A 27,386-nucleotide genomic window follows, 5' to 3' on the forward strand; every position below is an offset into this window, starting at 1 on the left:
TCACCAACGTGCCGAGGCCTCCCGGCCGGGGAGGACACCACCCATAGTCTTCAATTCTGGTTTCTGGAAAGAACCGTGGCATTGAAGATGGGGCTTGGTGCCAGATACACCGAGATTTGCAGAACGCTTTTTTGAAGAATCAGCTTTGGGTGGTTCTTCATAAGATGGATTTTACTCCCTTTAGTTGATATGCCTACTGTTGCTCGAAAGGCAGGACAACTTATGGAATTTCTACCAGGTGTTTTTCTTTGATAATCCAGCAATAATATCAGTGCAGCTTCTGCTAACATATGCTTTGAGGTATAGTTTTTATTAAAATGCATGCATTTAAAATATTCCCAAACTGGTTTGTGTAACTTCATTTTACTGGCAACCAAACATAGTCTGTTATTTTTTGTCAGTCCCTACCCCTCCTTTAATCCTTTCTACAAATTCAAAACTGCTAAACTCTTTAGTAGAATACAGCAAATAGAATTTTGGAATTGGAAAAAAAAAATTTGGAATTTGAGAAGACCCAGAGGAGTGACTGACTACAGGGATTACCTTAATTAATGACAGTCATCTGGGTAACAGGATTAGATTAACTCCCATCATAGCACTTACTACATTGCACCACAACTTCCTATTTGCTGATGTGTCTTTAAGTAGACTAATTCTGAGTTCACAGACAAGGTATATTCACCTCTGTAGGTCCAGAACCTAGCATTGTGTCTGGCAGGTACGCTGGTGAATGAAGATTTAGATCCCTTTACTCCTGGCTTTGACTCTAGGTTGCTACTTATCCCATATAGACACCGGTGGGTACCAGGATAAAGTCCCAAGGCCTGAAAGTCCAAAAGAATGGCTGTGAAGTCTACAGTCTACATGTAGAAAAAGTTGAATGCTTATGATGATTCCAGAATAATTCTGGGATGAGGGAGGGCTTGGAATTGTGGAGCAAAGATGTTGGGCAGTTACTACTTAAGTCATTTGTATACAACTCAAATGTCCCCAGGACTCACTACCCCATAGATACAAATGATGTCATATTAACAGGTAAATTTCACTAACTCCAGAGCTGCCTTCTCTGCTTCTTTGGTTAACTTTGGGAGCCTCATTTGTAAGGTTTTGCCATTTAGTAGTACCTCAAGAAGTCCCCAGACCTTTTGTAACTGCTCACTGTTGCTGCTATTCTATCTCAGTTCCTCAGTTCCACCTTCTGTCACACTCCTGCTTCTCCAAGTCCCCAGGTCTTACTTTTTCTTACCACTAGAGAAATACTTTCCTTACTCTGTGATCTGGCCTTTTTGAGGGGTCTCAGAACAACGCCGAGTCAAAACGTGTTATGAGGTTTGCTTGGATTATTGTTTAAAAACAGCTTTCTCCTTCTTGCACATGCCTTTGCCATCAGAGTAAAGGCATCAAGGAGGGATTTCACTGTAGTCACCACACTATCTGGAACCACCATTCTCCTATCCTCAGCCCTTGTTGCTGAGTTCTACTCATGGAACTCAATTAACTTCTTCCTCCATTGTGAACTTTCTCTCAGGAGTCGAAAATTTCCCTTTCCCTGCTAGGTTCACCAGATACTGCCTTGCTATATATGTTACAGTTTCTTGTATTACATGTGACATAAACTGTTTTCATAAGTAGAAAAAATGAATTTTTAGAACTCTCAAGAACCACTTCACTTACTCATCCCACAAAGCATAACTCAAATTTTACCTCTATGAAGATTCCCATCTGCATTAGATGGAAATTTCTTCCTCCTCTGAACTCCAAATTCACATTGTCTGCAAGAGTAACTGGCCTTATGATTAAGGCATCATGTCACTTTAATCACATTCTGCCTGTGATGCCTCTCATATTGTTTTTTACTTTATCATCTCAACTACAGAGTCCCTTGAGGTTAGGGAGCCTGTTGTAAACTTTTTTTTTTTTAATCTCCCACTGTTTGTGCATAGTAGATGCTCAAAAAGTATTTGATAAATATTGAATGATTTGTCTTACTCACAGCACTTTATCTCTGGATGCAGTAGGATTATCTTAACTGATGGCATATTTAGATGAATGAGAAGATGGGTTTTTGTGTACTTCTGTGTGTTCTTGTTTGTAGTCAGTGTAGGGGTCAAGGGTAGGGAATTACCTCTTTGGAGCCGAACCAAAGGAACCCATTAAACTTTTTTCTCTTGGGAAGCTCAGCCTGAGAGACGGAGTATGACAGTATCTGGAACTGCCCATAGTAGCACTCTAGAGCAGTCCAAAATTCTTATTGAGTTGTAGTTCCTGGGTTGCCCTACTTTCTATCCCTCTAGCTCTAGGAATTCTGTTTAAATTCTTTGAGATGCCCTCATATGCTTCTAATAAGTTCTTTTGCTTTAACTAGCTGGAAGTTTCTCTTCCTGGCAACTAGGAGAACCTGAATGCCACAATAAAGTAAGGTGAGACACTAATGATGTCATACAGAGGATACCCTCCAGATAAAGAAAGGAAAAGCATTACTTGTGTTACCCATGTATCCCACTTATTCAAATAAACTATTCTTTTTTCTAAGAAAAGTATGCCCTTTAGCACTCTGAGGAGGAAAGGTGATGTGGGACCCAGCCATGTTTTTTATTTTTTGTTTTTAAGATTTTATTTATTCATTTATTTTGCAGGGGTGGGCAGTGCTTAGGGAGAAGGAGAGGCAGAGAATCTCAAGCAGACTCCACACTAGGTGTGGACTCAATCTCAGACCATAAGATCATGACCTGAGCGGAAACCAAGAGTCAGATGCTCAACTGAATGAGCCACTCAGGCACCCCAAGACCTAGCCAGCATTAACAACAGACAACAACAAGTTTCAAAAGCCATGGGGATAAAAATTATTTTCAAATTTTCAAAAACATACATACATTTTTCTTATTATTACACACCATCTTCACACCACCTACACTGAGGTAAACAGAGAAGTATAAAATCTGAATAACATTTCCTGAATTTAAATACAAAGATGCCCTTATTGACTGTTCAAAGAGCAGATAAGAATCTGCATTGCTCCAACTCTTACAGTCTTGTCTAGACCCCCTTAGGAGCCAATGGCTAGTCTACCTGTAAATAGGATCTAGTCAAGTCAACTGCCTTCATCCATCCATCCATCCACCCACCCATTCATTCTTCCAATAATTCTTTGTATCTACTGTGCGAGGCACTGTACTGGATAATAGAGACATCAAGATGAGTAAAACATGATTTCCTACCCATCAAGAAGCCCCCAGAACAGAAACAGAAATAGTCAAATAATTACAGTGCGATGTGATGTTATAAAACAGGCATGAGCAAAGTTTTATGATAGCCCCTAATTGCCCAGAGGAATGAAAGAAAAGATTCAGAGATGGGATGCTTGAACTGGGACTTGAAGCAAAATGGGAAATTCCCAGGGAAATGCAGTTTCAGCTCCTAATCCAAAGGACAGAAAATTGTTTTTAGTTTTATGACAGGAAAATTAAAACAGAGAGAAAGAGAACATCTACTGGCCTCCTACTGACAAGGCAAAACTACAGTACAACTCAGAAATCCAGACTGCTTATCGCTAGACTTCTAGCATCTAAAGACATGGTCCCCATGAATTTTTAATACTTGGAAACAAAACATCCAACTTTAAATGTCTCCCTTATTTTATGCAATGCTCTTACCAAGGATAGTCATCTCCTCTAAGAAAGTCCTCAGACTTAAACTTTTGTGGAAGGAAGTTTAAAAAGCCAAATACATTTCTCACTAATGGAATAAAATCCCTGATTTTATATGACTGAACCTCACGTCTATTAATTTTGAAACCAACTAATACTGAACAGTTCTTAAGCAAAGGAAGAGTTGATTTCAATGTGGAAAAGTTGGCTTAAGGGACAAGGGTGGTTCTGAGTAACCAGACACTGTGGGTTTTCATCCAAAAAGTTTTCTTCATTTTTAACTAAGTTAGAAAGAGCATCCTGAGAGATTAAACTACTACCCAAATATGTCTTTCAAAAAGGGAGGAAAGGGGAAAGGAGGTACTGAAATATCTCTGACATAAGTTAAGTGCTCAAGTTGGACGGTCTCAACTCCCAATGTAACATTTCATAGGTGGAGACTCCTTGAGGTCCCTGCACACCTTTGAGGATATGGACTGCTGCCAATCTAAAGAGGAAAAAATATTAAGGGTGTGCAAGGAGTGAAGAAGAGCTGCTGTTCTATGCACAGCTTCATTAAAGAGGACTACTTCCTAAATTTATTAAGAGGCTTTTGTCTTTTTTTTTTTTTTAAATAGAGAAACATGTGTGTGAAGGCACAGAAGGGGAAAACTTGATCCAATTGCAATAATTACTCATACAATTGGCCCCTTTCTCTGTAGCATTATATAAACCTCCTGAGTACCAAAAAGCTTATGGTTTTACAAGAGAACTGCCCCATCATTGCATGGTACAACTACTGCTTCCTTAGACCTTTCAAGAAATGATCCCCAGGTGTTTTTCACAAACCCTATAAGACCTCCTACATTAAAATACAATGACGGAGATCAAACCTAGAATAACTGCAGAACTGCGGTGGTGATGGGTTGTACTAGTGCCAAATGATTAATTTTTCTGTTCCAAATAAGGGGACAAAGTATCATCCCACAGATGCAGTCAGTTTCACAGTGATGAACATACACGTATGGATATCTGTAGGCACAAGCTGGGATTGGTCTTAAGAAAATAAAAAGTAGAATTGGGTTCAAAACCCACGTCTCATGATTCCTCGTCCTTATTCAGCCAAAGCATTGAGCTGCTTCATGTCTGCATCATACACATTTTGGATCTTTCTTGAGAGTGGCTCTGGGTGCAGCATGATAAGGAAAACCAGTTATTTGGCTTGATAACAGTATTCAAGGTAGAGGTACCACACTCACGGGAAGCTTCTCAACACGGGCTCTCTGAGGGCTGCTGCCAGGAAGGACTGTGGTCCGATGATGACTACTAGAGTTCAGTTTTCAAAATTTTGGGAATAATCTGATCATAGCCTTTCCTTCTTGTTACATTGTAAGACAGGAATTTAGAGTATTCAGTCAATAGGCTCTCCCAGTAACAGGTGACATCTTCCATCTGCAAGTGATTCATAATAAACTGGCTTCCCCTAGAAATAAGATTAACAAGAACATTTAAAGCACAGCACTTGATAGTACTAATAGCTTATATGTGGCTGCTTACCTTGTGTCAAGCACCGTTCAGAATGCTTATGCTTTATGTGAATTAAATCTTGATTCTCAGAGCCAACCCTATAGATATCCTAAGCCACACATATGCACTTAGCCATAAAACTTAAATTTTTTTTCTTAAAAACAAACACATACAGAACGAATGCTCAGAAATTCTGTACTTGTTTAATTACCTCAAAGATTTCAGTCTACTTTGATAAAAGATGGGCTTGGGACATGTGAATGTGTGTCTTCCTTCTGGACAGCTTTAATTCTGATTATCTCTGTATAGTGAGGATGAAATCCAGATATTACCATGATAACAATATTCATACACCTTTAGCTGGGGCAAAATGGGGATAATAAAGTAAAATAGAAAAAGGAAAAATGAGCAGAACTTACCTTTCAGCAATTTGTTGAGCCACATCATCATTTGCTTTTACAAAATGCAACAACTCCCTAAAATTGAAAGAATTATTAGACTCTGAAATATAGACCAAACTAAGAAAGAAAGACCATATATATACTGACACAAAAATAGACAAATAGGTCAATGGAATAGAATAGAGAACCCAAAAATGGACCCACAGCTCTATGGTCAACTAATCTTCAACAAAGGAAAGAACATCCAGTGGAAAAAAGACAGTCTCTTCAACAAATGAACAGCTACATGCAGAAGAATGAAACTGGGTCACTTCCTTACACCATACACAAAAATAAATTCAAAATGGATGAAAGACCTAAATGTGAGACAGAACAGAGGCAGAGACCTCTTTGACCTCAGCTGTAACAACTTATTAAACGTGTTACTGGAGGCAAAGGAAACAAAAGCCAAAATGAATTACCGGGGACCTCATCAAGATAAAAAGCTTCTGCACAACAAAGGATACCATCAACAAAGCTAAAGGCAGACTATGGAATGGGAGAAGATATTTGCAAATGACATACCTGATAAAGGATAAATCTAAAGAATTTACCACACTCAATACCCAAAACCAAATAATCCAATTAAGAAATGGGCAGAAGACATAATTGACACTTTTCCAAAGAAGACATCCAGATGGAAACAGACACATGCAAAGATGCTCACATCACTCATCCTCAGGGAAATACAAGTCAAAACCACAATGAGATACCACCTCACACCTGTCAGAATGGCTAAAATTAACAACACAAGAAACAACAGGTGTTGGCAAGGATGTGGAGAAAGGGGGACACTCTTGCACTGTTGGTGGTAATGTAAACTGCTGCAGCCACTCTGGAAAACAGTATGGAGTTTCCTCAAAAATTTAAAAACAGAACCACCCAATATCCTAGCAATTACCCTACTAGGTATTTACCCAAAGGATACAAAAATACAGATTTGAAGGGGTACATGCCCCCTAATGTTTAAAACAGTATTATCAACGCTAGACAAACTAATGTCCATCGACTGATGAATGCATAAAGAAATTGTGGTATATATACAAAATGGAATATTATTCAGCCATCAAAAAGAATGAAATCTCGCCATTTGTCATGATGTGGATAGAGCTATAGTGTATTATGCTAAGTGAAATAAATTAGCCAGAGAAAGACAAACACCATATGGTCTCACTCATATGTGGAATTTAAGAAAGAAAAGAGATGAACATACGGGATGGGGGGAAAGTAAAAACGGAGAGAGTGAAACAAACCATAAGTGACTCTTAACAACAGAAAACAAATTGAGGGTTGACGGAGAGAGGTGCAGGGTGGATAGGCTAGATGGGTGATGGGTATTAAAGAGGGCACTTGCTGTGATGAGCACTGTGTGTTGTATGTAAGTGATGAATCATTAAATTCTACTCTAGAAACCAATATTGCACTGTATGATAACTAACAAAATTTGAATAATTTGAAAAATAAAAACAATTCCTTAAATTTGAAAAGAAGAAAGAAAGAAAGACCATAGACTGAGATCTACAATTAATCTCTAGAGAGGTAGATAATGGATTATTTCTTCTTTGAAGCAAAAAAGAAATATTTAGATATTAGAGTCTCCTCAGGACCAATACAAGGACAACAAAAGCCCACACAGGCTAAAGGCAACCTGTTGTAGATCTGGGACATACTTGAGAAAATAGAGAAATGTTCAATGATACACATCAAAAATTAGCAGTGAAGAAAAATGTCCCTTTGGTCTCCTGCTCTCACCCCCAGAAAAGGGCACTGGGCTTACCTTTCTGGCCCCCTTCCATATCTCTTCTTAGTTCCTCACATGTGAGAAAATTTGCCTCTGATTCAGTGGGATCAGTTCTCACATTGTATCTGAAAGTCCCTTTGACAATATAACATCTAATATCCCTGCCTTTAGTCTTGGAGAGATAAGAGCTTTTCTACTGCGTACCGTCTGAATGTTACATTTCATACTAGCATTAGAGAACTTTTTCAAATTAAATCTCGCTTATAGCCTAGCTGAATAGTGACACTATAAATGTAAACCAAGTGAGGAGAAAAAGCTTTCAAGGGAAAAAGTCATCAGTAGTAAATGTCTTAAATGGCGGGGTCTAGAGGCAGACTGTGGAAATCATTAGGCACTCTGCTAAGGGGAGGGCCACTCACTGGACATTAGAGAGATCTGTTTTGACGGGGATATAATGAACCCACGGCTTCAGTTGTGGATAGAAGAATTCAAGCCACTCATCACCCACATGGAAAACAAGGGAGCCACACAGGAAGAGGTGTTTGAACCGGAAACTTGCAGCTACACCGCGAAAATTAAACAGATACCTGGGAATGAAAGAGCAAGATATACTTGATCCTACAGGTCTGTTACCACAAATATGATCTTTTTCTTAACCAACTGAGCCACCCAGGCGTCCCAATATGATCTTTTTCTTATTCCCTCCTCCCCTTCTCGCCTTTTATGACCCCTCTCCCCTCCCTTTCTAGTTCCAGTTTTCCAGAACACATCCACATGTCCCTGTGGGTTTCCTGGGGCTACCGGCTGTTCCAGGGAATGTCAGGGAGAGGGGGGAAAGGAGGATTCTTTCTCCAGACAGAGCTAGATAGGGCCACGAGCTGGGAGCTAGACAGAGACACTAGCCTCAGATGGAGACAGTGCCCTACACTTTCCTACAAGCTTTCCTGGGCCTAATGTCTCTAACGAGTCATGGCTCCCCCAAACCTTGTTTTTCCCATATGGTATTCCACCAAAAGCCTCGATTGTTCCCTGTTCCCTCTTCTTCTGAAGTCTGGAGAAGACAGTCAGGCATACATAACCAATCTTCAAAGAAATACCCTCTGGGAAAAAGCTACCTGAGAACACTTTCTTTTCAACATTTCTTATGCACCCCTGTCTCCAACTAGAGCTGCTTCTACCCTATACTTCCCACTCTGCAGTGTAATTAGCATTTACCTCTCTGAATCCCCCTTCTTCCTCCTGACCTGGCTTTACCTGTTCACCTAATCCTTAGTCCTGGCATTGAATTATAATATTCCAGTTACATATGCTTTATTCATTTTGAAATGTAAACCCTTCTTAGCCTGATAACTACTTCATCTGATTTCAGCTCTTGCTTGGATGTGGAGAGAGGGAATCCCACCACTTTACTTACTGGCAGCAAGGTCTATGGAGGCAGGGACCATTATTATCATCGTCTCTGTGGTTCCTACAGAACCCAGCAGAGAGCCTTGTGCACCTGGCATGGTCTCAGTAAACAACAACCAAATGAATGAACAGGACTTTCATAAACCCCAGCTGGGCCCGAGTATTGAAGTTGTTCCCCAAAATGAAGCTATTCCAAATGCAACAGGGAAGCCAAGAGTCAGGAGTCCTGGAAGTCTTACTTGTATTTGCAGTGATCCACAAGATGGACATCCTTAGCAGCTGGCTTCCCCAAGGTATCCTTTAAGTAAAAAAGAAGTGATTAGTATTGAGAGTGGTAGTATTTATTGAAGACCACAGCGCAGCAAGCACTGTTGAGCATTCCATCAACATGACCTCATTTCAGTATCCTGAATAAACACGTTCAGAGATATTATTATCTTATTTTATAGCTGAAGAAGCCTTGAAAAGTTGGGAGACTTGCTTGGGAGCACCAGGGCCTAAGGAGAAGAACAAGGGTTTTAACCCAGGGCCTGTCTGATTTTAGAGTTTAAGCTCCCGGGGTCATGTGGCTCCTTCTCTGAACTTAGAGGTCTTCACCTACAGCATGTTTGATGTTGTGTAAATTATACATAGAGGACGTTACAGGTGGTGGCTAGCAGGCTTGGAGGTGTAACCCACACACAGATTTCACTGGGGATGCAAAGTATTTAAAAATAAAAATTCAAACTATTGCCAACACTCACAGGTGGCAAGCTATTTCTTACAAAAATCCAGATTTCCAAGTTTCCTTATGAAAAAAAAAAAAAAAAAAAGGAAGATCTGGTAAACTGGGTTCCTATTCATTTGGCAGCAATGACTGGACCTTTAGTGCTCTCTCCTGCTTACTCCTGTGGCCCCAGGGTCATTTGAGTTTGAGACCCCCATCTATATTCCAGCTATCCTGCCAGACGGTAAACGTCTTAATGAAAGAAATAAGTCTGGTTTGCTTTCTCAGGTTCCCACAGTAGAGGCTGTGCTGAATGGATACCTTTTTCATATTCTTGTTTTTCAACATAGGTTCTTAAACTTTGGTCCCGTTTGATTAACACTATCAAATAGTACATCTCAGATATGCTTAGTTGTCCCACAAGAAGTTTAAAACTGTTTTCTTATCATCCTCATGTGGTACATGGAAATTTCCAATGAGGACATTTAGGATTTAAAGTTCTTTCAACAAGGCAAGAAGTCATAGATTTAAAAGGACAAAGATAAACTCCAACCTGACTGTCTCCACCTTACAATTCACCTCCCTGAATCCCCCCACCTCCTCCTCCCAACCTGATTTTACCTGTTCACCTAATCCTTAGTCCTGGCATTGAATTATAATATTTCAATTACATATGTTTTATTAATTTTGAAATGTAAACCCTATTTTCAAACAAATGAAGATGCCTGGACTGCATCCCAGAGACCTCTCTGATTGGATTCTACTGTCAGAGTTGAGAACCACTGGTTTAAACCAGGGGTTGGGGGCGCCTGGGTGGCTCAGTGGGTTAAGCCTCTGCCTTCGGCTCAGGTCATGATCCCAGGACCCTGGGATCGAGCCCCACATCGGGCTCTCTGCTCAGCGGGGAGCCTGCTTCCCTCTCTCTCTCTCTCTGCCTGCCTCTCCATCTACTTGTGATTTCTCTCTGTCAAATAAATAAATAAACCAGGGGTTGGCAAACACAGGCCAGATCTGGACCACTGCTTATTTTTGTATACAACCTCTAAACTAAGGATATTTTACATTTCAAGTGCTTGAAAAATATCCAAAGAATATTTATGACATGTAGAAATTACATGAAATTCAAATTTCTGTGCCATAAATAAAGTTTTATTGGAACACAGCCAGGCTCATTCATTTACATATTGTCTCTGACTACCTTCACCTGTGATGGCAGAGTTAAGAAACTACAACAAGCCCATTCAATCCACAAAGCCTAAAATATTCACCATCTGGCCCTTTGCATAAAAAGTTGGTGTCCTCTGGTTTAAACCTTCAAAGTGGTAAAAAACAAAACAAAAACACTACTCATAATACGGCCCAGAAAAGCAACGTGAGTTTGAAAAAATAATAATTTACATAATACTGGTTTGTGGAACTTTCTCTACATTTATCTACCACTGAAAGGAAACCTAATCTGGAATTCTACCCAGGTGGCAATGTTCTTCGAATGAGAATGTTCACTGCTCTGGTTCTATTGAGATGACTGGTGATTACTTTCATAGATTTCCAGGCCTGGTTTTTGGTATATTCTGCGTCAACAAGCTTTGGATTTTTCCGAGATAGAAGAATGAGAGGATCTCGTTCTGGACTTGTCCTGTAAAAAGAGACATGTGACATAAAACAATGTGTCCCACACTGGAATACTCTTCCCAATCTCTGAAAGGTAAGCAATGCAATTACCATACACAGAGATGGATAACTTATTGGTTATTTTAACAGCAGAGGAGGGGGTTACTGGGCCCTATGGCATATAGTTGTTCCTGGCTATTCTCTACTTTACCCTTCAGGGACAGAGAATATTGGGCCCTTTTTTGCTTGCATCTAATCTTTAAGATTATGTTGTTCTGGTCACTACAGACATATCTCAGGGAATGAGTTTCCTTTTAGCAGGGTTCATGAAACCTCTATAATCATTAGTATGCACAGGTCTGTGACTAGCGTGATCACCCCTCCCCCAAATAGCTACATGACTTTTGTTGTCTGTGTTCCGTATGGTCCAACACAATATTTAAATTAAAAAGAAAACTGAAGGGGTCCCTGGGTGGCTCAGTGGGTTAATCCTCTGCCTTCACCCAGGTCATGACCTCAGGGTCCTGGGATCAAGCCCCACGTCAGGCTCTCTGCTCAGCGGGGAGCCTGCTTCCCCCTTCTCTCTATGCCTGTCTCTCTGCCTATCTATGATCTCTGTCTGTCAAATAAATAAATAAAATATTAAAAAAAAAAAGAAGAAAACTGAAGGGCTTAAAAACCTGAAGATTATATGTAGAAAAAGTCCTAGCTATGGTGCAAGTTACAGATGGTCTTGACATTTGAGGGGTCCTAGAGTTCCTGTGGACCACTCTCTAGAAAAGTGTCCATATCCCCATACAATTTATAGGCAGTCCTAGAACTGTTCAAGCCCACATAAAGTCCCAAGTTAAGAAGCTGTGATCTCAAGATCTGAGAATCAGAGAAGTTGATAAGGACCAGTGAACAGTGGCTGCTGGGCCCGTCTGCATTCTCAAGTTCACTGCCCAAGTAAATAGAAGGTGTGATCTCCAAGAAAGACTGACCAGGAAATCAACAAAACCTTTCTCCTTGTTGTGTTCATGTATACAGGAGAGATTCATCATGTATCTGCATGCTAGGTACTGTTCTTGGCACTGGAGATGCAGGTCTGAGCAACATGGAGAGGGTGCTTGCCTAGCATTTCTCTCTCCCTCCTCCTCCCTTTCTTCCCTGCTTCTGTTTCCATTTCCACCAGTCTCAGTCAGTGCTTTCCACCACTATTTAGCAGCCCCATGGCCTCATGAGAAAGACAAGAGAACCGGTAACGGTTCCTGCTCTGCCATTACCTAGCAGAGTGACTAGCAGAGGGCCAGGTCAGAAGCTCCCTATAGAAAATTATAATCTCTGAGGCAAGAGGACAACTCAGCTGTTCTCTTCAGCATGTACTTGATGCCCAACACACTCAGGGCACTCTGTTAATACCTGTTGAATGACTAGATAAATGAACTTTACTTCTTTCAATTTCAGTTCAATTAAGAGTGACTTAGGCAAGAGGCACTTGGGTGGCTCAGTCAGTTAAGCATTGATTTGGGCTCAAGTTAGGATCTCAGGTTGTGAGATCAAGTCCTGAGTCAGGCTCCTTGCTGGGCCTGGAGACTTAATATTCTCTTCCTCTCCCTCTGCCTACCCCCTCTCCCCAGCTGGAATGCATGTGTGCTCTCTCTTTAAAAAAAAAAAAAAAAAAAAAAAAAAGGTGATTTGGGCAAATAATCGGAGTTCTTCTCTCATCTAAAATTCTATGATTCTACATTTACTTTTTAGCTATCCTAGCTTTCTCCTTGAACTACAGTTCTTCACACCTTCAAAATTACTTGTATCTTACAAATATCTTTGTAAAATATCAGAAAATACAGTCACCTTGATCCTCGGAAATATGCTGTAGAATTTTTCTTTTTCCATGGCCACTGTGCTGCTGACCTAAAATTAGATTTCAATTAGTTTCTGTTTTTCTCTTAACTATATGAGGATGTGTTTTAACCATTTCTGAAGATTAGTTCAGAACTTTACATTTTCAATGAAGTCTGACCCAGGCTCTCAAAAGAAAAAGTCCTCAGTGACAGTTTATTACCCTTTGTTGTTACTTCACTCCTTTGGAGATGCTAGCCAATAATATCTACAATCCATACCTCCATTAATAAATTAACAACACTGAAAGAGAAGTTCCCAGGGCACCTGGGTAGCTCAGTCAGTTAAGAATCTGACTCTTGATTTCAGCTCAGGTCATGATCTCAGAGTCCAAAGACCGAGACTCACATCAGGCTCACACTCAGTGGGAAGTTGCCTTGAGATTCTCACTCTCCCTCTGCCTCACTCCCACTCAGGCACCTGCACATGCATTCTCTCTCTAAATAAACAAAATCTAAAAAAAAACCCAAACAAACCAAAACTCCTAAGTTCTAAATGACACGTTTAGGGCCGTTAAATGCATTACAGTGAGGATTTCTTCTCTACTTTAACTAGAGTGCTGCTATTGATAAATTTAACAGGCAAAGAGAATTGCAGAAAATATCAGAAACTGAATTAAAGGCAAGAAAGCAAATCACTCCTGGACTTCAGTGTTTGGAGGCACATGCAGTATCACTAGAAATCTGCCTGTTGTTCCAAAGCATCTTGGTACTCTTGAGACTGTACGAAGTGCTCCATCGAAGTCCCTGAAACTCAGTCTCAGTACACATTACCGTGACCAGCTTTCCTGGCTGAAACTGCTAGCTCACGGATGCATCATTCTTAACTTCCTTCGTAGGGACCCTGCACAGAAGTTGCCCAGTGTCTTCCCTGAAAAAGGTGGGGAAGGGCTGAACTGGAGTTAATAAGGGATTGGTGGGTTACTTACCATAACAAAGAGACTCAGGATATAAACTTGTTAGGTAGAGATACTTTTAGATACATAAATGTCACATTATTCATTTTCTCTCAGCTGAGAGCACTGCTCATTTTCCTGGCCTATCTTAGAGCTTTCTCTTGCTGGACCATCTTTACCCGGTTCTCCAAGCCAAGGCCAGAATGATCTATCCTGTGCTTCATATGCCCTCCCCCCACAACAGAAACACCATAATTCTGGGTTATTTTTGTTTTGTGAGATTTTTTTTTTTTAGTGGAAAAAAAGGATATATCCTCATCATAGAAAATTCTAAAGGAAAAGCATAAAGTAAAAGTGAAAAAAAAAAATCATCTTGAACCTTCCCAATCCCACTTTTAGCAATTTAACGTTTTTTGTTTGTTTGTTTGTTTGTTTTTATTTATTTACTTGAGAGAGAGATAGTGAGAGAGAGCATGAATGAGGAGAAGATCAGAGAGAGAAGCAGACTCCCCATGGAGCTGGGAGTCCGATCGGGACTCGATCCCGGGACTCCAGGATCATGACCTGAGCCGAAGGCAGTCGTCTAACCAACTGAGCCACCCAGGCGTCCCGCAATTTAACGTTTTCACAAAGAATTTCGTTCCTGGGGTGGCTCAGTCATTATGTCTGCCTTCAGCTCAGGTCACAATCCCAGGGTTTTGGGATTGAGCCCCGCATCAGGCTCCCTGCTCGGTGGGAAGCCAGCTCTTCCACTCTTCCACTCCCCCTACTTGTATTCCCTCTCTCACTGTCTCTTTTTCTGTCAAATAATTAAATAAAATCTTAAAAAAAAAAAAAAAAAAAGAATTTCCTTCCAATCATTTCTCTATATCAGCAGTTCTCAACTGGTGGTGATTTTGCCCCTTTCTCCCAGAAGACATTTGGCCACAACCACAGACATTTTTGATTGTCACTACTGGGGGACTGCTAGTGGCATTCGGTAGACCAAGGATGCTAAATACCCTGCACTGCCCAGGGAAGCCCCCTGCAACAAAGAATGATCCAACCCCAATTTCTCAAACCAATATTGAGAAACCTTGCTCTACATAACAGAGATCCTATATATACATATATATGCTCATTCTCACAACCTCTTGAGGTGGGTTTTATTATCCATATTTTACAGTTGAGGTTCTTGAAAGGCTACATAGCCCAGAGTCACACAGCTCATAAGAGCCAGAGTTTGAACCCAGAGTCCCTTTACTTCATATTCATGTACAATATTCCATTTTACAACCATATCATAATTCACTTCATTACTTATTCATGGGCTTTTAAGAAGTTTCCAACCTTCCGCTTTAAGAAACAACACTGTAGGGACACCTGGGTGGCTCAGTTGGTTAAGCAGCTGCCTTTGGCTCGGGTCATGATCCCGGCATCCTGGGATCGAGTCCCACATCGGGCTCCTTGCTCAGCAGGGAGCCTGTTTCTCCCTCTGCCTCTGCCTGCCATTCTGTCTGCCTGTGCTTTCTCTCTCCCCCCTCTCTCTCTGATAAATAAATAAAATCTTAAAAAAAAAAAAAAAGAAAGAAAGAAAGAAACAACACTGTAGTGACAATCTTCGTGTACATATCTTTACATACTTGTCTAATTAACTCTTTGGGATAAATTCTAGAAGTGAAATGGCTGGGTCAAAGACATAAACATTTTATATTTTGATATATGTTGCCAAACTACCTAACAAAAAAGTATCAATTTACACTGAAATTTTGAGTATAAATGTCCTTAGTCCCTGGGAAAGCTGCATTTTATATACACAGACTTTGTGCCATTTCTGTTTTCTCTCTCCATCATTCTTTCTACCCACCTACCTACCCCTCAAAAGACCTATGTTGGGACTTTTTTCCCTAGGCTAGTGTTAAAAGTGGCACCCTCATGCTGACTCAGACCTCTTTTATTATCACCCTGTGACAGTACAGACAGAAATCTTTAACTCTACAGAAACATGGAACTCTTCTACAGAGTAAAAAGTCAGTCAGTGGGGACAAACTCCCAAAAGGCTAGGAAAATAGAAAAATAGCAGGCAGGCATCAATGCAGATAAACTAGCAGATTATTAAAGTTTCACATTAAGAAATGAAATCACAGGGCACCTGGGTGGCTCAGCAGGTTGAGCCTCTGTCTTCGGTGCGGGTCATGGTCTCAGGGTCCTGGGATCAAGCCCAGCATCGGGCTCTCTGCTCGGCAGGGAGCCTGCTTCCCCCTCTCTCTCTCTGCCTGCCTCTCTCTGCCTACCTGTGATCTCTCTCTGTCAAATAAATAAATAAAATCTTAAAAAAAGAAAAAAAATAAATGAAATCACAGGGCTAGGGCTTCTGAATGGAAGGCTTTAAAAAATAAAATTGTAATTCTATGATCATACTTTTTAAAAAGATTTTATTTATTTGAGAGAGAGAGCATGGGAGAGGGGAGGGAAGGGCAGAGGAGAGGGAGAAGCAGACTCTCCACTGAGCAGGGGGCCTGATTCAGGGCTTGATTTGAGGACCCTGAGATCATGACCTGAGCTGAAGGCAGATGCTTAACGCACTAAGCCACCCAGACACTCCATAAATAAATTCAAATGAAGAAAAGAGGGGAAGATAACAAAAGCTTAGATTTTAAAACATAATCTATCTCTCTAAAAACTTCTTTATAGTTTACAAGGTAGGGGGAGGGCACAGTAACTACACAGTGGAGGAATTGCAACACCTTGACCAGGCGATCAAAATTAACATCTCCAAAGAGGCCTGGATGGACGCAAATCACTTAGGTAGGCCGGGGTGCAGGAGCCAAATCTAATCGTGAGGAAACAGACAAAACCAAATTGAAGAACATTCTATAAAATGTATAGCCTGCATTCTTCAAAATGTGAATGTTATGAAGGAGAAAGACAGACTGAGGAGCTGTTCAAGATCACAGGAAACTAAATAGACGTGACCACTAAACGCAACACATGAGCCTGGATTGTATCCTGTACTGGAGGCAGAATGAGCCACACCAGATACTACTGGCATAACTAAATGTTGTGCCAATATTGTTTCCTGAATTTGATCATTGCAGCATTGTTATAAAAGAGAATATTCTCGCTCTTAGGAAATACACACTAACATATTAAGATGTACAGATTCATAAGGTGCACAACATACCTGAAATAGTCCAGAAAAGAACAAATTGTACATGTATTACGTATGTAGCCTAAAAGTCTATCATAGAAAATAATGAGGTAAATTATTACCCACACAATGGAATATCATGCAACTGATAAAAATAATAAGGTTGTTTCATATGTACTAACATGGAAAGATTTCTAAGACACACTGACTAGTTGGCGGGAAAGTTGCCAACGTCAGACATATACATGTTTACAACCATGTATAGGTTTCATATCAGAAAAAAGCTTGCTTTTAAAGAATTAAGAAACAAAGTAGAGAGCGCCTGTCTGGCTCAGTTGGAAAGATCAGCATTCAAACTCAGATGATCTGTTTCAAGAGCCGTGAGAGTCTGACTCTTGATTCTGGGTCAAGTCATATCTCAGGGTTGTGAGACTGAGCACCTTGTCAGGCTCCACACTCAGCACAAAGCTTGCTTAAGAGTCTCTCCCCCTCCTTCTGCCCCTCCCTCAAGCTCACGCTCTCTCACTCTCTCTTATTAAAAAAAAAAAAAAAAGAAAAAAGTAGATGTATAGCAGGTCAAAAAAGAGCTACAAAAAGGAAGAATGTGAAGGGTATTTGCAACTACCTGAAAAAGAAAAAAGGATTAGACAATTAAGACCAAGAATAACTTAAAGAAAAACTGGTTAAAGGCCTTATTACTTTTCCCTTTCAAAATTTGTCATTCAAAACCAAAATCTACATAGGAAATGATGGCCTCAATGTCTGGAGAGCACGCGTAAGATTAACTGGTAGTGCAGACACCTGGACTTCAGGCCTAGATTGGTTCCTGACCTTAACAATCTACTCAATCTCTCTGGGTCTTCCTTCCCTCATCTCTGAAATAAAGAGTTGAAAAGGACAATTTCCAGTTCTAGTTCTATGAAGTATGAGACCACAGTATCTTAAAAAATAATTTTGGGAGCTCCTGGGTGGCTCGGTCGATTAAGCATCTGATTTTGGCTCAGGTCATGATCTCAGGTCCTGGGATCAAGGCCCCACAATGAGCTCCATGCTCAGAGGGGAGGCTGCTTGTCCCTTTCCCTCTCCCTTTGCCCTTCTCCCCCAGCCCATGTGTGTGCATGAGTACACGCACTCTGTCAAATAAATAAATAAAATCTTTTTAAAAATTAATTTTCAAAATACACCTACTGAATAACAGACTCATTTTTTTTACCTGGTGGCTCTACTTGCCACTGAAGACTGCAGCCCTACCTGTTTCTCAGGACTCCAGCCTCACCTTTGACTCTCCAGCCACAGGTGACAGATATTTGTGGAAATAAAGTTGAATTAAATTTTTGCTTTCCCAATACTTGAGAAAGACCTATAATGACTGTATTTCTAGAAGTATGCTTATGAGGTACTGATGTTGATTGAATCGTTAATGCAAAATGTAGCCAGGTAAGAAATACCTACAGTTTGGATGACCCAGACAATCTAAATTCTGAAATGACAGCAGATCGATTCAACAGGCCCAGGCATGTCTCAGTCATGAATCAGGAAGATCCAGCATAAACTTGTAAGTGAGATACCTGTGGGACATCTCCACCCCCAGGACTTAGCTCTAAATTATAAAGTGCATTTATGTTCCTCCAAGTAATTCTCTATTCTCCTCCACAACATGGTCACTCATTTTTTTCTAATTATGGAAGGAATTAACTAGTATTTGGAGAATCTTAAAATACAGAAAAACTTAAAGAAGAAAAGAAAGGGCTCCTATAATCCTTTCCACAAAGGCACTTCTGACTTTAGGGTAGGTTCTTCTGCTCTTTTCCTATGGATATGTAAGTATGTTATACACATATAAAATTGCTTATGCTAGAAGAAATTTTTTAGTTTTGTTTTGTTTTTACTTAAAAGTTAGTCATTTTAAAGTAAATAATTATGTATACCCTACTGTTTATTTCAAGAAGACCCACAAAGAAGGACCAAAAAAACCTCTCTAAAGGACCTACCTTACCAGATCTTCCCTGAAGAGGTCCCACCGTCCAAGACCTGTAGGATAAATTGGCCAAACAGCGGGTCCCCCTTCCCAAAATGTCCAAGCAGGATACATGATATCATGGTACTCTGATGTCTTCAACAGAAACAGAAAGGGTTTCGAAATCAGTCTCAGACAGCAAAGAAGCAAACTACCGTCATGCTGCAGGATCTGGACAGAAGTCTTGATCTAGTATTAACAGTGCCACACATCTACTTTCCCTGGTCTGCCAAGTCTACACTCTAGATATTAAAAGGCAAAAATGACCATGGGTTAAAATTCATGGGCTCACTAATCCCAGAATTTGAAATCTCATTGAAAGTCAATTTTTCTAATTACCCAAAGTTCTGTTTTTCTAGAGGACATTATTATACTGTTAGGGTTTTTAGTTTAAGGGAAATGAAACACCTAACTCTGAATGATCATATAAATCTCTCATCTTTTAGTGGCTATTACACTTATAGTGTATACTGTATTACCAGTTCCTGATTATTTCCTAAGTGGGTCTTTTGAGAACAAGAATCACAGTGCGATGGTTAGGAGCATGGGCTCTTGAAACAGAACATCTGAGTTTGAATGCTGATCCTACCTCTTTCCAACTCCAGGCAAATTTTTCTATGCCTCAGTTTCCTTTTCTTTATGACAGGAGAAATAATAATACCAATAATGTTATGTATCTAATGGGCTTATTTTGAATATTAAATGAGTTAGTACATGTGAAAAGCTTAGACCAGTGTTTGGAACATGGTAAGTACTCGGTAAGTGTTAATTAGTATTACCTAATACTGTGGTACTATGGAACTCACACTAGTTGGTCAATAAATTCTTGGTTATTTGTTGGTCAGGGCCAGAAGTGCTGATGGGCAGGATGGGGGAAAGGGATATCATCCCACATCTTTCAAAAAAAGTTTAAAACCATTTGTTCCCCTTTTTGTGGTTAATTCTATTAAACTTCTGGCCACTGATAGATCTCTATCTCTTCATTTTCTTCACTGTGATTACACATGCAATATGATGTTCACATATTCTCAAATACTTTTAAAAAATGATATGTGATTCATCAAGTCGCTAAGACGTAACAGCTGCTCAACAGAAGTGGAACAATTCCTAAAAGGTGAAAGACTAAATTCCCTCTCTAGAGACTAGGAGTCATTGGTTAAGAAAAAAGAGAGGAGGGGCCCCTGGGTGGCTCAGTGGGTTAAGCCTCTGCCTTTGGCTCAGGTCATGATCTCAGGGTCATGGGATCGAGCCCCGCATTGGACTCTCTGCTCAGTGGGGAGCCTGCTCTTCCTCCTTTCTCTCTCTACCTGCCTCTCTGCCTACTTGTGATCTCTGTCAAATAAATAAATAAAATCTTTAAAAAAAAGGGAAAAAAAAAGAAAAGGGGCGCCTGGGTGGCTCAGTGGGTTGAGCCTCTGCCTTCGACTCAGGTCATGATCTCAGGGTCCTGGGATCAAGCCCCACATCGGGCTCTCTGCTCGGCAGGGAGCCTGCTTCCTCCTCTCTCTATGCCTGGCTCTCTGCCTACCTGTGATCTCTCTCTCTCTGTCAAATAAATAAATAAAATATTAAAAAAAAAAAAAAAGAGAGGAGATGAAAAGAAAGTTAGTATACTGATAGTCATACTTTACCATCCACCAAAACAACAAATAAATGACAAAAATAAATTCCTTATTGATGTACATGAGGTCCTCTGTCTGTTCTTCTGGAAGGGTTTTATGATGAATGAGACCAAGCACTTTTGAGAAATGAGGCTAAACCATGGGAAATGCAACACCAGTGTGGCCTCAGCTCACTTGCAACACAGGAAATAAACAAGTCTAGAGAGAAAGTAAACTGCGATAAAGAAAAAGTAAGGATAAAATGTCCCTCTTTGGAGAAACCAAATCAGAGATGGTGTTCCTTTTCTCAAAGTCCATAGGGTTTTCCTAAGCCCCCTCTTTCCCCATAGAATCTTCCATCCATTCTCTTTGAGTCTGCCCCCACCAAATGTGTTCATGCCTAGTCTCTAAAGAACCATCCCTGCCAATACATATTTGCAAGAACCAGAACACTGAGAAGATATTAACTGTCCCAAGTTCTTTAAGTCCATAGGTGTGAGCTAGTACACGTATTCCTCCATAACTAGACGGGAAGATGACCCTCTCACATACCCCTCTTGGATATCCAGGCCTATCCCTTCAACATAGTGCTTAGGCACAAACTGGGTGGAGTTATCTATCACCTTCAGTTTCACTGTTAGCCATGTTGAGCCCCTGGGATAGACTGACAGGACAGACAGGACTACATATATGGGAGCTCAATAAATATTTTTTGCATAAAGATGTTCCCTAACTCCAAGCCCATGAGGTCTCTTAAGTCACTTTCTCCCATGCTCTGTAGGATCTCTGAACCTTGCCCTCAATGTCCTATTGGTTCTTCAGGCCTCCATCATTCCCTACCCTTCATCCTTAGCCCTGTAGATACTTAAGCAATCTTACTCACATTACCCAACTACTCGGTTTTATTGCTCAGCTACTGTGAAGCTAAGGACACAGACCAATTCTTGGAACCCAGATCTCATCCTCACCACTACCCATCAGACTCTTGTCACAGGACAATCATCTCCTACTTATACTCTAGAGGACCACCCTCCACCTCCCCATACGGCTCTACCTATACTTACCTTACTGAAGGAGAAGACTGGAATGGCAGGCTCCATCCATTTAGGAACCTGAGGATAATCTCGTACATTAATCACCATTTCCATGTCCGGAAGCCGCCCAATAACTTCCAAAATAAAGTGTTCAACACCACTACACCTGCCAACCAGAAATACCACAAATTTACCATACTAGTGCCTGCTATAGAAAAAAACGGGGTCCCATTCCCACCGTGAAAGCCAGTGTTCAGATCATTGGCCTACTGCAAAGTTTCCCAAAAGCAATGCTTCTAAAAAGACTTTTTGGGCACTTGGGTGGCTCAGTGGTTTAAGCCGCTGCCTTCAGCTCAGGTCATGATCTCGGGGTCCTGGGATCGAGTCCCACATCGGGCTCTCTGCTCAGCAGGGAGCCTGCTTCCTCCTCCTCTCTCTCTGCCTACTTGTGATCTCTCTCTCTGTCAAATAAATAAATAAAATCTTTAAAAAAAAAAAAAAGACTTTTTCTACTCTTCTATATTATGCAAGTTCTTTCCTAGCTAACCTGCTCCAGCTTACAATACCTAATGAAATTTTCCAACTAGATCATAAGTTTGGAGGATGTATTATTGGTACTCCCACCACCTCTCCTCTATACATTCCTATTTTTTTTTAACTTCACTTTTCATTTAATTAGTAAGCAAGATACAAATTTTGATAGGAGCTGGAAAAAGCTGGTTTTCTAATAGTGTCCCTTGGGCTTTGCATCTCACAAAGATTCTTTTTTATTTCCACCATAATTAAGTCTCATAATTTAGGAGGAAAGATAGGAAAACTTTTATTGCCTTCAACTTGAGTACAGAACACTATCAAAATCAGTTTTGCAAAAAAATAAAAATTAAAATTTAAAAAAATCAGTTTTGCAAGCCAGAAAAGGAGAGTTATGTACACAATATGTTTATACTATACTAGGGTCTATTAAATGTTCAACAATAGTGCTTTGTCTAAAAAAGCAACATATATATCTTAATTAAAGATACTTTATTGCTAAAAAATGCTAACAATCATCTGAGCTTTCAGAGACTTCAAATACTGATCACAGATCATCATAACAAATATAATAATAAAATTTTAAATACTGAAAGAATCAGCAAAATGTGACACAGAGACATGAAGTGAACAAATGCTGTCAGAAAAATAGCACCAATAGATTTGTTTTATGCAGGGTTGCCACAAAACTTCAATTTGTTAAAAGAAAGAAACAAAGAAAGAAGTGCAATATCTGCAAAAATGTAATAAAAGTGAAACAATAGAACAAGGTATGCCTATATAGCTTTCTGGTTAGACACTCTGGGAATCCTCAGGGGATTTCTGGAAAGAGAGGATACACTAGCAGCTCAGGTCTTCTGCCCCTGTTTGAAGTTCTGACTAGCACTGTCTTGCGGGGAGCATTCCAAGGTTCAGCCAAAATTTTCCAGGAGCATAGAAATGACTGATTTAAAATACTGATTTATATATAGAGAGGTTACTGCAAAAAGTATCAGTGACTCAAAAACAAAGAAAAGATGCTCAACTGTTACGCCCAAGTTTTCACATCTGAGAGACCACCAAAGAGCCAACACTGATGCAATCACACGACGGTTTATTTGACAAGTTTAAGCTTGGGCCCAAGTACACCAGACACAGCGGAGTAGGGACTTGGATCCTGAACCAGATTACAGTCAGAGTTTTTAAAGGCAGAGTAGGGGTAGACTTGGTGGGTGAGGACAAAGGGGATATTCAGAAGGGCTATCAGGGTAAAGAAGACTGTCAGGATATTGGAGGCCTGGTTATTATCAAGCCAAGGCCGTTTTTTCCTCTAATGAGGCACTGACATGAAGACAATTGGGAGTTTCCTGGTGGAATGTCACATTCCTCCTATCAAGCGTCCTTGTTAGAGAGATTTAGGTTAAGAAGAAATTTAACTTTATTTCCATTTCTTTCCGCCTCAGCCTCCCTCAGTTTTATGGAGGGGTGGGGGACATTATGGCTTGAGGAACGGAGTTATTTGCCTCTGGAAATTGGGCTATTGATATGATAGCTTCTTTGTTGTAAATCTCTAGGACATTTGTAAACTAAAGGAGACTCCAGTCTGGCAGGATTGTGATCTCTGCAAGTTAACTATTTGTTTTTCTTTTAGGGCAGCCAGGGATGGCTGAGGAATGTCACACATACTGCAGAGGGGAGGAGAGCAGGTGGAGAGGGAGTGCAAGGTGCCAGCTTTTGCTTTGTCAAGATGGCTGTACTTATGTCAGGGCTACGAGGTGGGTACAGCCTTGTTTTTCTTGGCCTCCACACAACCATATTAAAGAAATGCACCAAAGGCATCTGGGTGTCTCAGTGGGTTAAGCCTCTGCCTTCAGCTCAGGTCATGATCTCAGGGTCCTGGGATCCAGGCCCACATCAGGCTCTCTACTCAGTGGGGAGCCTGCTTCCCCCTCTCCCTCTGCCTACCTCTGCCTACTTCTGATTTCTCTCTCTGTCAAATAAATAAATAAAACCTTTAAAAAAAAAATGCACCAAGGCCAAACTTGTAAAAAAAGAGAAAGAAATGGTAATAGCCAGGGGGTGGGGGGATGAGGGGACAAGACAGAAGGTGTTTAAGGGTACAAATTTACATCAAGTAGTAAATAAGCCCTAGAGATCTCATGCATACACATGATTACAAACAATAGCATTATATTATAATCAAACTTGCTAAGAGACTAGACCTTAATTATTTCAACTACTAAAAAAGAAAGGATAATTAGGTAATATGATAGAAGCATTAATTATTGCTACAATGGCAATCATATTATAATAAGTAAATATACCAAATTCACATGTTGTATACCTTGAATTTATACAGTATTATATGTTAAATATATTTCAATTAAAAACATTAAAAAAATTATTTCAATTAAAACCAAAGTATCGCTATGACAAAAAAAAAAGTGCTGAAGTTAGATGCTAGTCTTCCCTAATCCGATTGCAAAGATCAGAGTCCAATAATACACAGTATTGATAAGAGTATGAGGTGCATTCTGAGCATGTGATACAAGGGTCAGGTAAATGAAAAGGATGGGGGAAGGCACAACTTTGGGGTGGTAGCTGGCTCAGTCAGTAGAACATGTAACTGAACTTGGAGTTGTTGAGTTCAAGCCCCATGTTGGGTGCAGAGATTACTTAAAAGAAAAAAAAAATGGAAAAAAAAATAGAAAAGAAAAGAAAAAAGAGGCACAACTCCTTTGGAGGACAGTTTGCTTCTATTTACCAAGATTTTAAAAACACATTAATTGGCTTACTTAATCCTACTTCTAGGAATTTAGCCTGTAGATATAACTACATGAATACTCAAAGGTATAAGTACAACACATTGTTTGCATCTGTTAAAATTCAAAGGGGAGTGGTGGAGAATAAAGTAAATGCCCACTGACAGAAGGCTGAATAAAGAAATCCATACAATGGATTATTTATTATGCAGTCACAAAAGAGTGAGGTGTGCCCTGTATACTCTTTTTTTTAAAATGTTATTTATTTTAATAAACATATTATGTATTTTTATCCCCAGGGGTACAGGTCTGTGATATTCTGTATACTCTTTTTTTTTTTTTTAAAGATTTTATTTATTTGCCAGAGATAGAGTACACACAAGCAGGCAGAGAGGTAGGCAAAGGCAGCGAGAGAAGCAGGCTCCCTGCCGAGCAAGGAGCCCGATGTGGAACTCGATCCCAGGACCCCGGGATCATGACCCGAGCCGAAGGCAGCGGCCTAACCAACTGAGCCACCCAGGCGTCTCTGCCCTGTATACTCTTAAGGAACAATTTCAAATCTACTGTTCTATGGAAAAGAAAAGTAAGTTGCAGAACAAAAGATACAGCATTTTCTAATTTGTTGATGAGTCTAGACAATTGTATAGGCACAAACTATTTCTGGAAGGATATACAAGAAACTTATAATGGTGGCTATCTTTTCAAAGGAGGATTCAGGGACTATACATCTAGGAGTTAAAGGTAGTAGAGAAATTTCCTTTTCCTTGTATATATTTTGGGGTTATCTAAATATTTTACCATGTGCATGGAAAATTCCTTTGATAATAAATAAATAGAACTGGTAAAAAGTGGAAAAATATATTATTGCTGTACATTTATATTTAAGAGCTAAAACATTTAACATTTTTTCATGTTTAGCTTTCAAAATAGCACTCTTTCACATACTATATAATTCTATTTATAATTCCATTTATATAAAACTCCAGAAAATAATCTATGACTGAAAGCAAATCAGTGGATGTCAGAGGACGGGGTAAAAGGATGGCATGGCAGGGAGGGTTTGGGCAGAAGGACTGCAAAGAGGCACAGGGAACATTTGGGGAGTGACAGATATGTTCATTATCTTGATGTGTACATATATCAAAACTTAACAAATTGCCATTACAGCAAAAAGAATAAAATATCCAAAAAAAGGAATAAAATACCTAGTAATAAATTTAACCAATAAGGTAGACGACATATATTCTGAAAACTGTCAGACAATGATGGAAGAAATTTAAGATGATACAATTAAATGTAAAGATGTACCATACTTGTGGATTGGCAGAATTCATATTGATAAAATGTCCATGCTCCTGAAAGTAATCTATATATTCAATGCCTCTATCAAAATACCAATAGCATTTTTCACAAAACTAGCACAAATCATTCTAAAATTTGTATGGAACCACAAATGAGTCTGGATAGCCAGACTTGAGGAAGAAGAACAAAGCTGTAAGCATCAAGATCCCAGGTGTCAAATTATACTACAAAGCAATAATAATCAAAATGGTATGGCACTGGCACAAAAATGGATTACTAGAACAGAATAGACAGCCCAGAAATAAACCCACACTTGTATGGTCAATTAATCTATGACAGAGAAGGCAAGAATATAAAATGGAGAAAAAATAGCTTCTTCAATAAATGGTGTTGGGAAAACTGAACAGCTACATGCAAAAGAATGAACAAAAACAAACTCAGAATGGATTAAAGACCTAAGTACAAGGCTTGAAACCATAAAACTCCTAAAAGAAAACAGGTAGTAAACTCTTGGATGTTAGTCTTAGCAATATCTTTTTAAATCTGTCTCTTCAGGCAAGGATAATAAAAGCAAAAATAAACAATTGGGACAACATCAAATTAAAAAGCTTTTGCACAGTGAAGAAACAACAAAACAAAAAGGCAACATACTAAATGGAGGAAGACATTTGCAAATGATACATCTAGTAAAGGGTAAATATAAAAAATACATAACTCCTATAACTCAACACCAAAAAACAAACAATCCAATGAAAAAATGGACAGAGGACAGGAATAAACATATTCCAAAGAAGATGCATTATGTACAGATGGCAAACAGACACAGGGAAATGCAGATCAGAACCATAACAAGACATCATCACCTCACACCAGTCAGAATGGCTATAACAAAAAAGACAAGAAATAACAAATGTTGGCAAGGATGTGAAGAGAACCTTCAAGCACTGTTGGTGGGAATGCAAAGTGGTGTAGTCACTGTGCAAAACAGTATGGAGATTCCTCAAAAAAATTAAAAACAGAAATACCCTATGATTTGATAATTCTGCTTTTAGAGGGTATTTATCCAAAGAAAACAAAAATACTAATTTGAAAAGATATATATACCTCTATGTTTACTGCAGCATTATTTACAATAGTCTACATATGGAAGCAACCTGAGAGTCCATCAATAGATAAAAGGACAAAGATTTTAT

At 39.7% G+C, this 27,386-nt stretch overlaps 1 protein-coding gene across 3 annotated transcripts in view; it reads right to left on the reverse strand.

The window, feature by feature from the left end:
* Positions 1-2,819: 2,819 nt before the first annotated feature.
* Positions 2,820-27,386, reverse strand: part of POGLUT1 (protein O-glucosyltransferase 1) — a 30,438-nt gene continuing 5,871 nt past the window's right edge. Inside the window, exons 4-11 of one of the 3 annotated variants that reach the window (XM_059391894.1) lie at positions 21,650-21,785; positions 18,959-19,080; positions 12,895-12,954; positions 10,984-11,083; positions 8,981-9,039; positions 7,754-7,921; positions 5,573-5,629; positions 2,820-5,109 (exon numbers count right to left, since the gene is read on the reverse strand). In XM_059391894.1, coding sequence (XP_059247877.1) covers positions 4,953-5,109; positions 5,573-5,629; positions 7,754-7,921; positions 8,981-9,039; positions 10,984-11,083; positions 12,895-12,954; positions 18,959-19,080; positions 21,650-21,785 — 859 coding nt within the window. In that variant the 3' untranslated portion in view covers positions 2,820-4,952. Of the gene's footprint in view, positions 5,110-5,348; positions 5,455-5,572; positions 5,630-7,753; positions 7,922-8,980; positions 9,040-10,983; positions 11,084-12,894; positions 12,955-18,958; positions 19,081-21,649; positions 21,786-27,386 lie in introns of those variants that run through there. The other 2 variants (XM_059391895.1, XM_059391896.1) reach the window with 2 other exon arrangements.

This window comes from Mustela nigripes, chromosome 2, assembly GCF_022355385.1.
Source record: "Mustela nigripes isolate SB6536 chromosome 2, MUSNIG.SB6536, whole genome shotgun sequence".
In the NCBI taxonomy this organism is placed as follows: Eukaryota; Metazoa; Chordata; class Mammalia; order Carnivora; family Mustelidae; genus Mustela; species Mustela nigripes.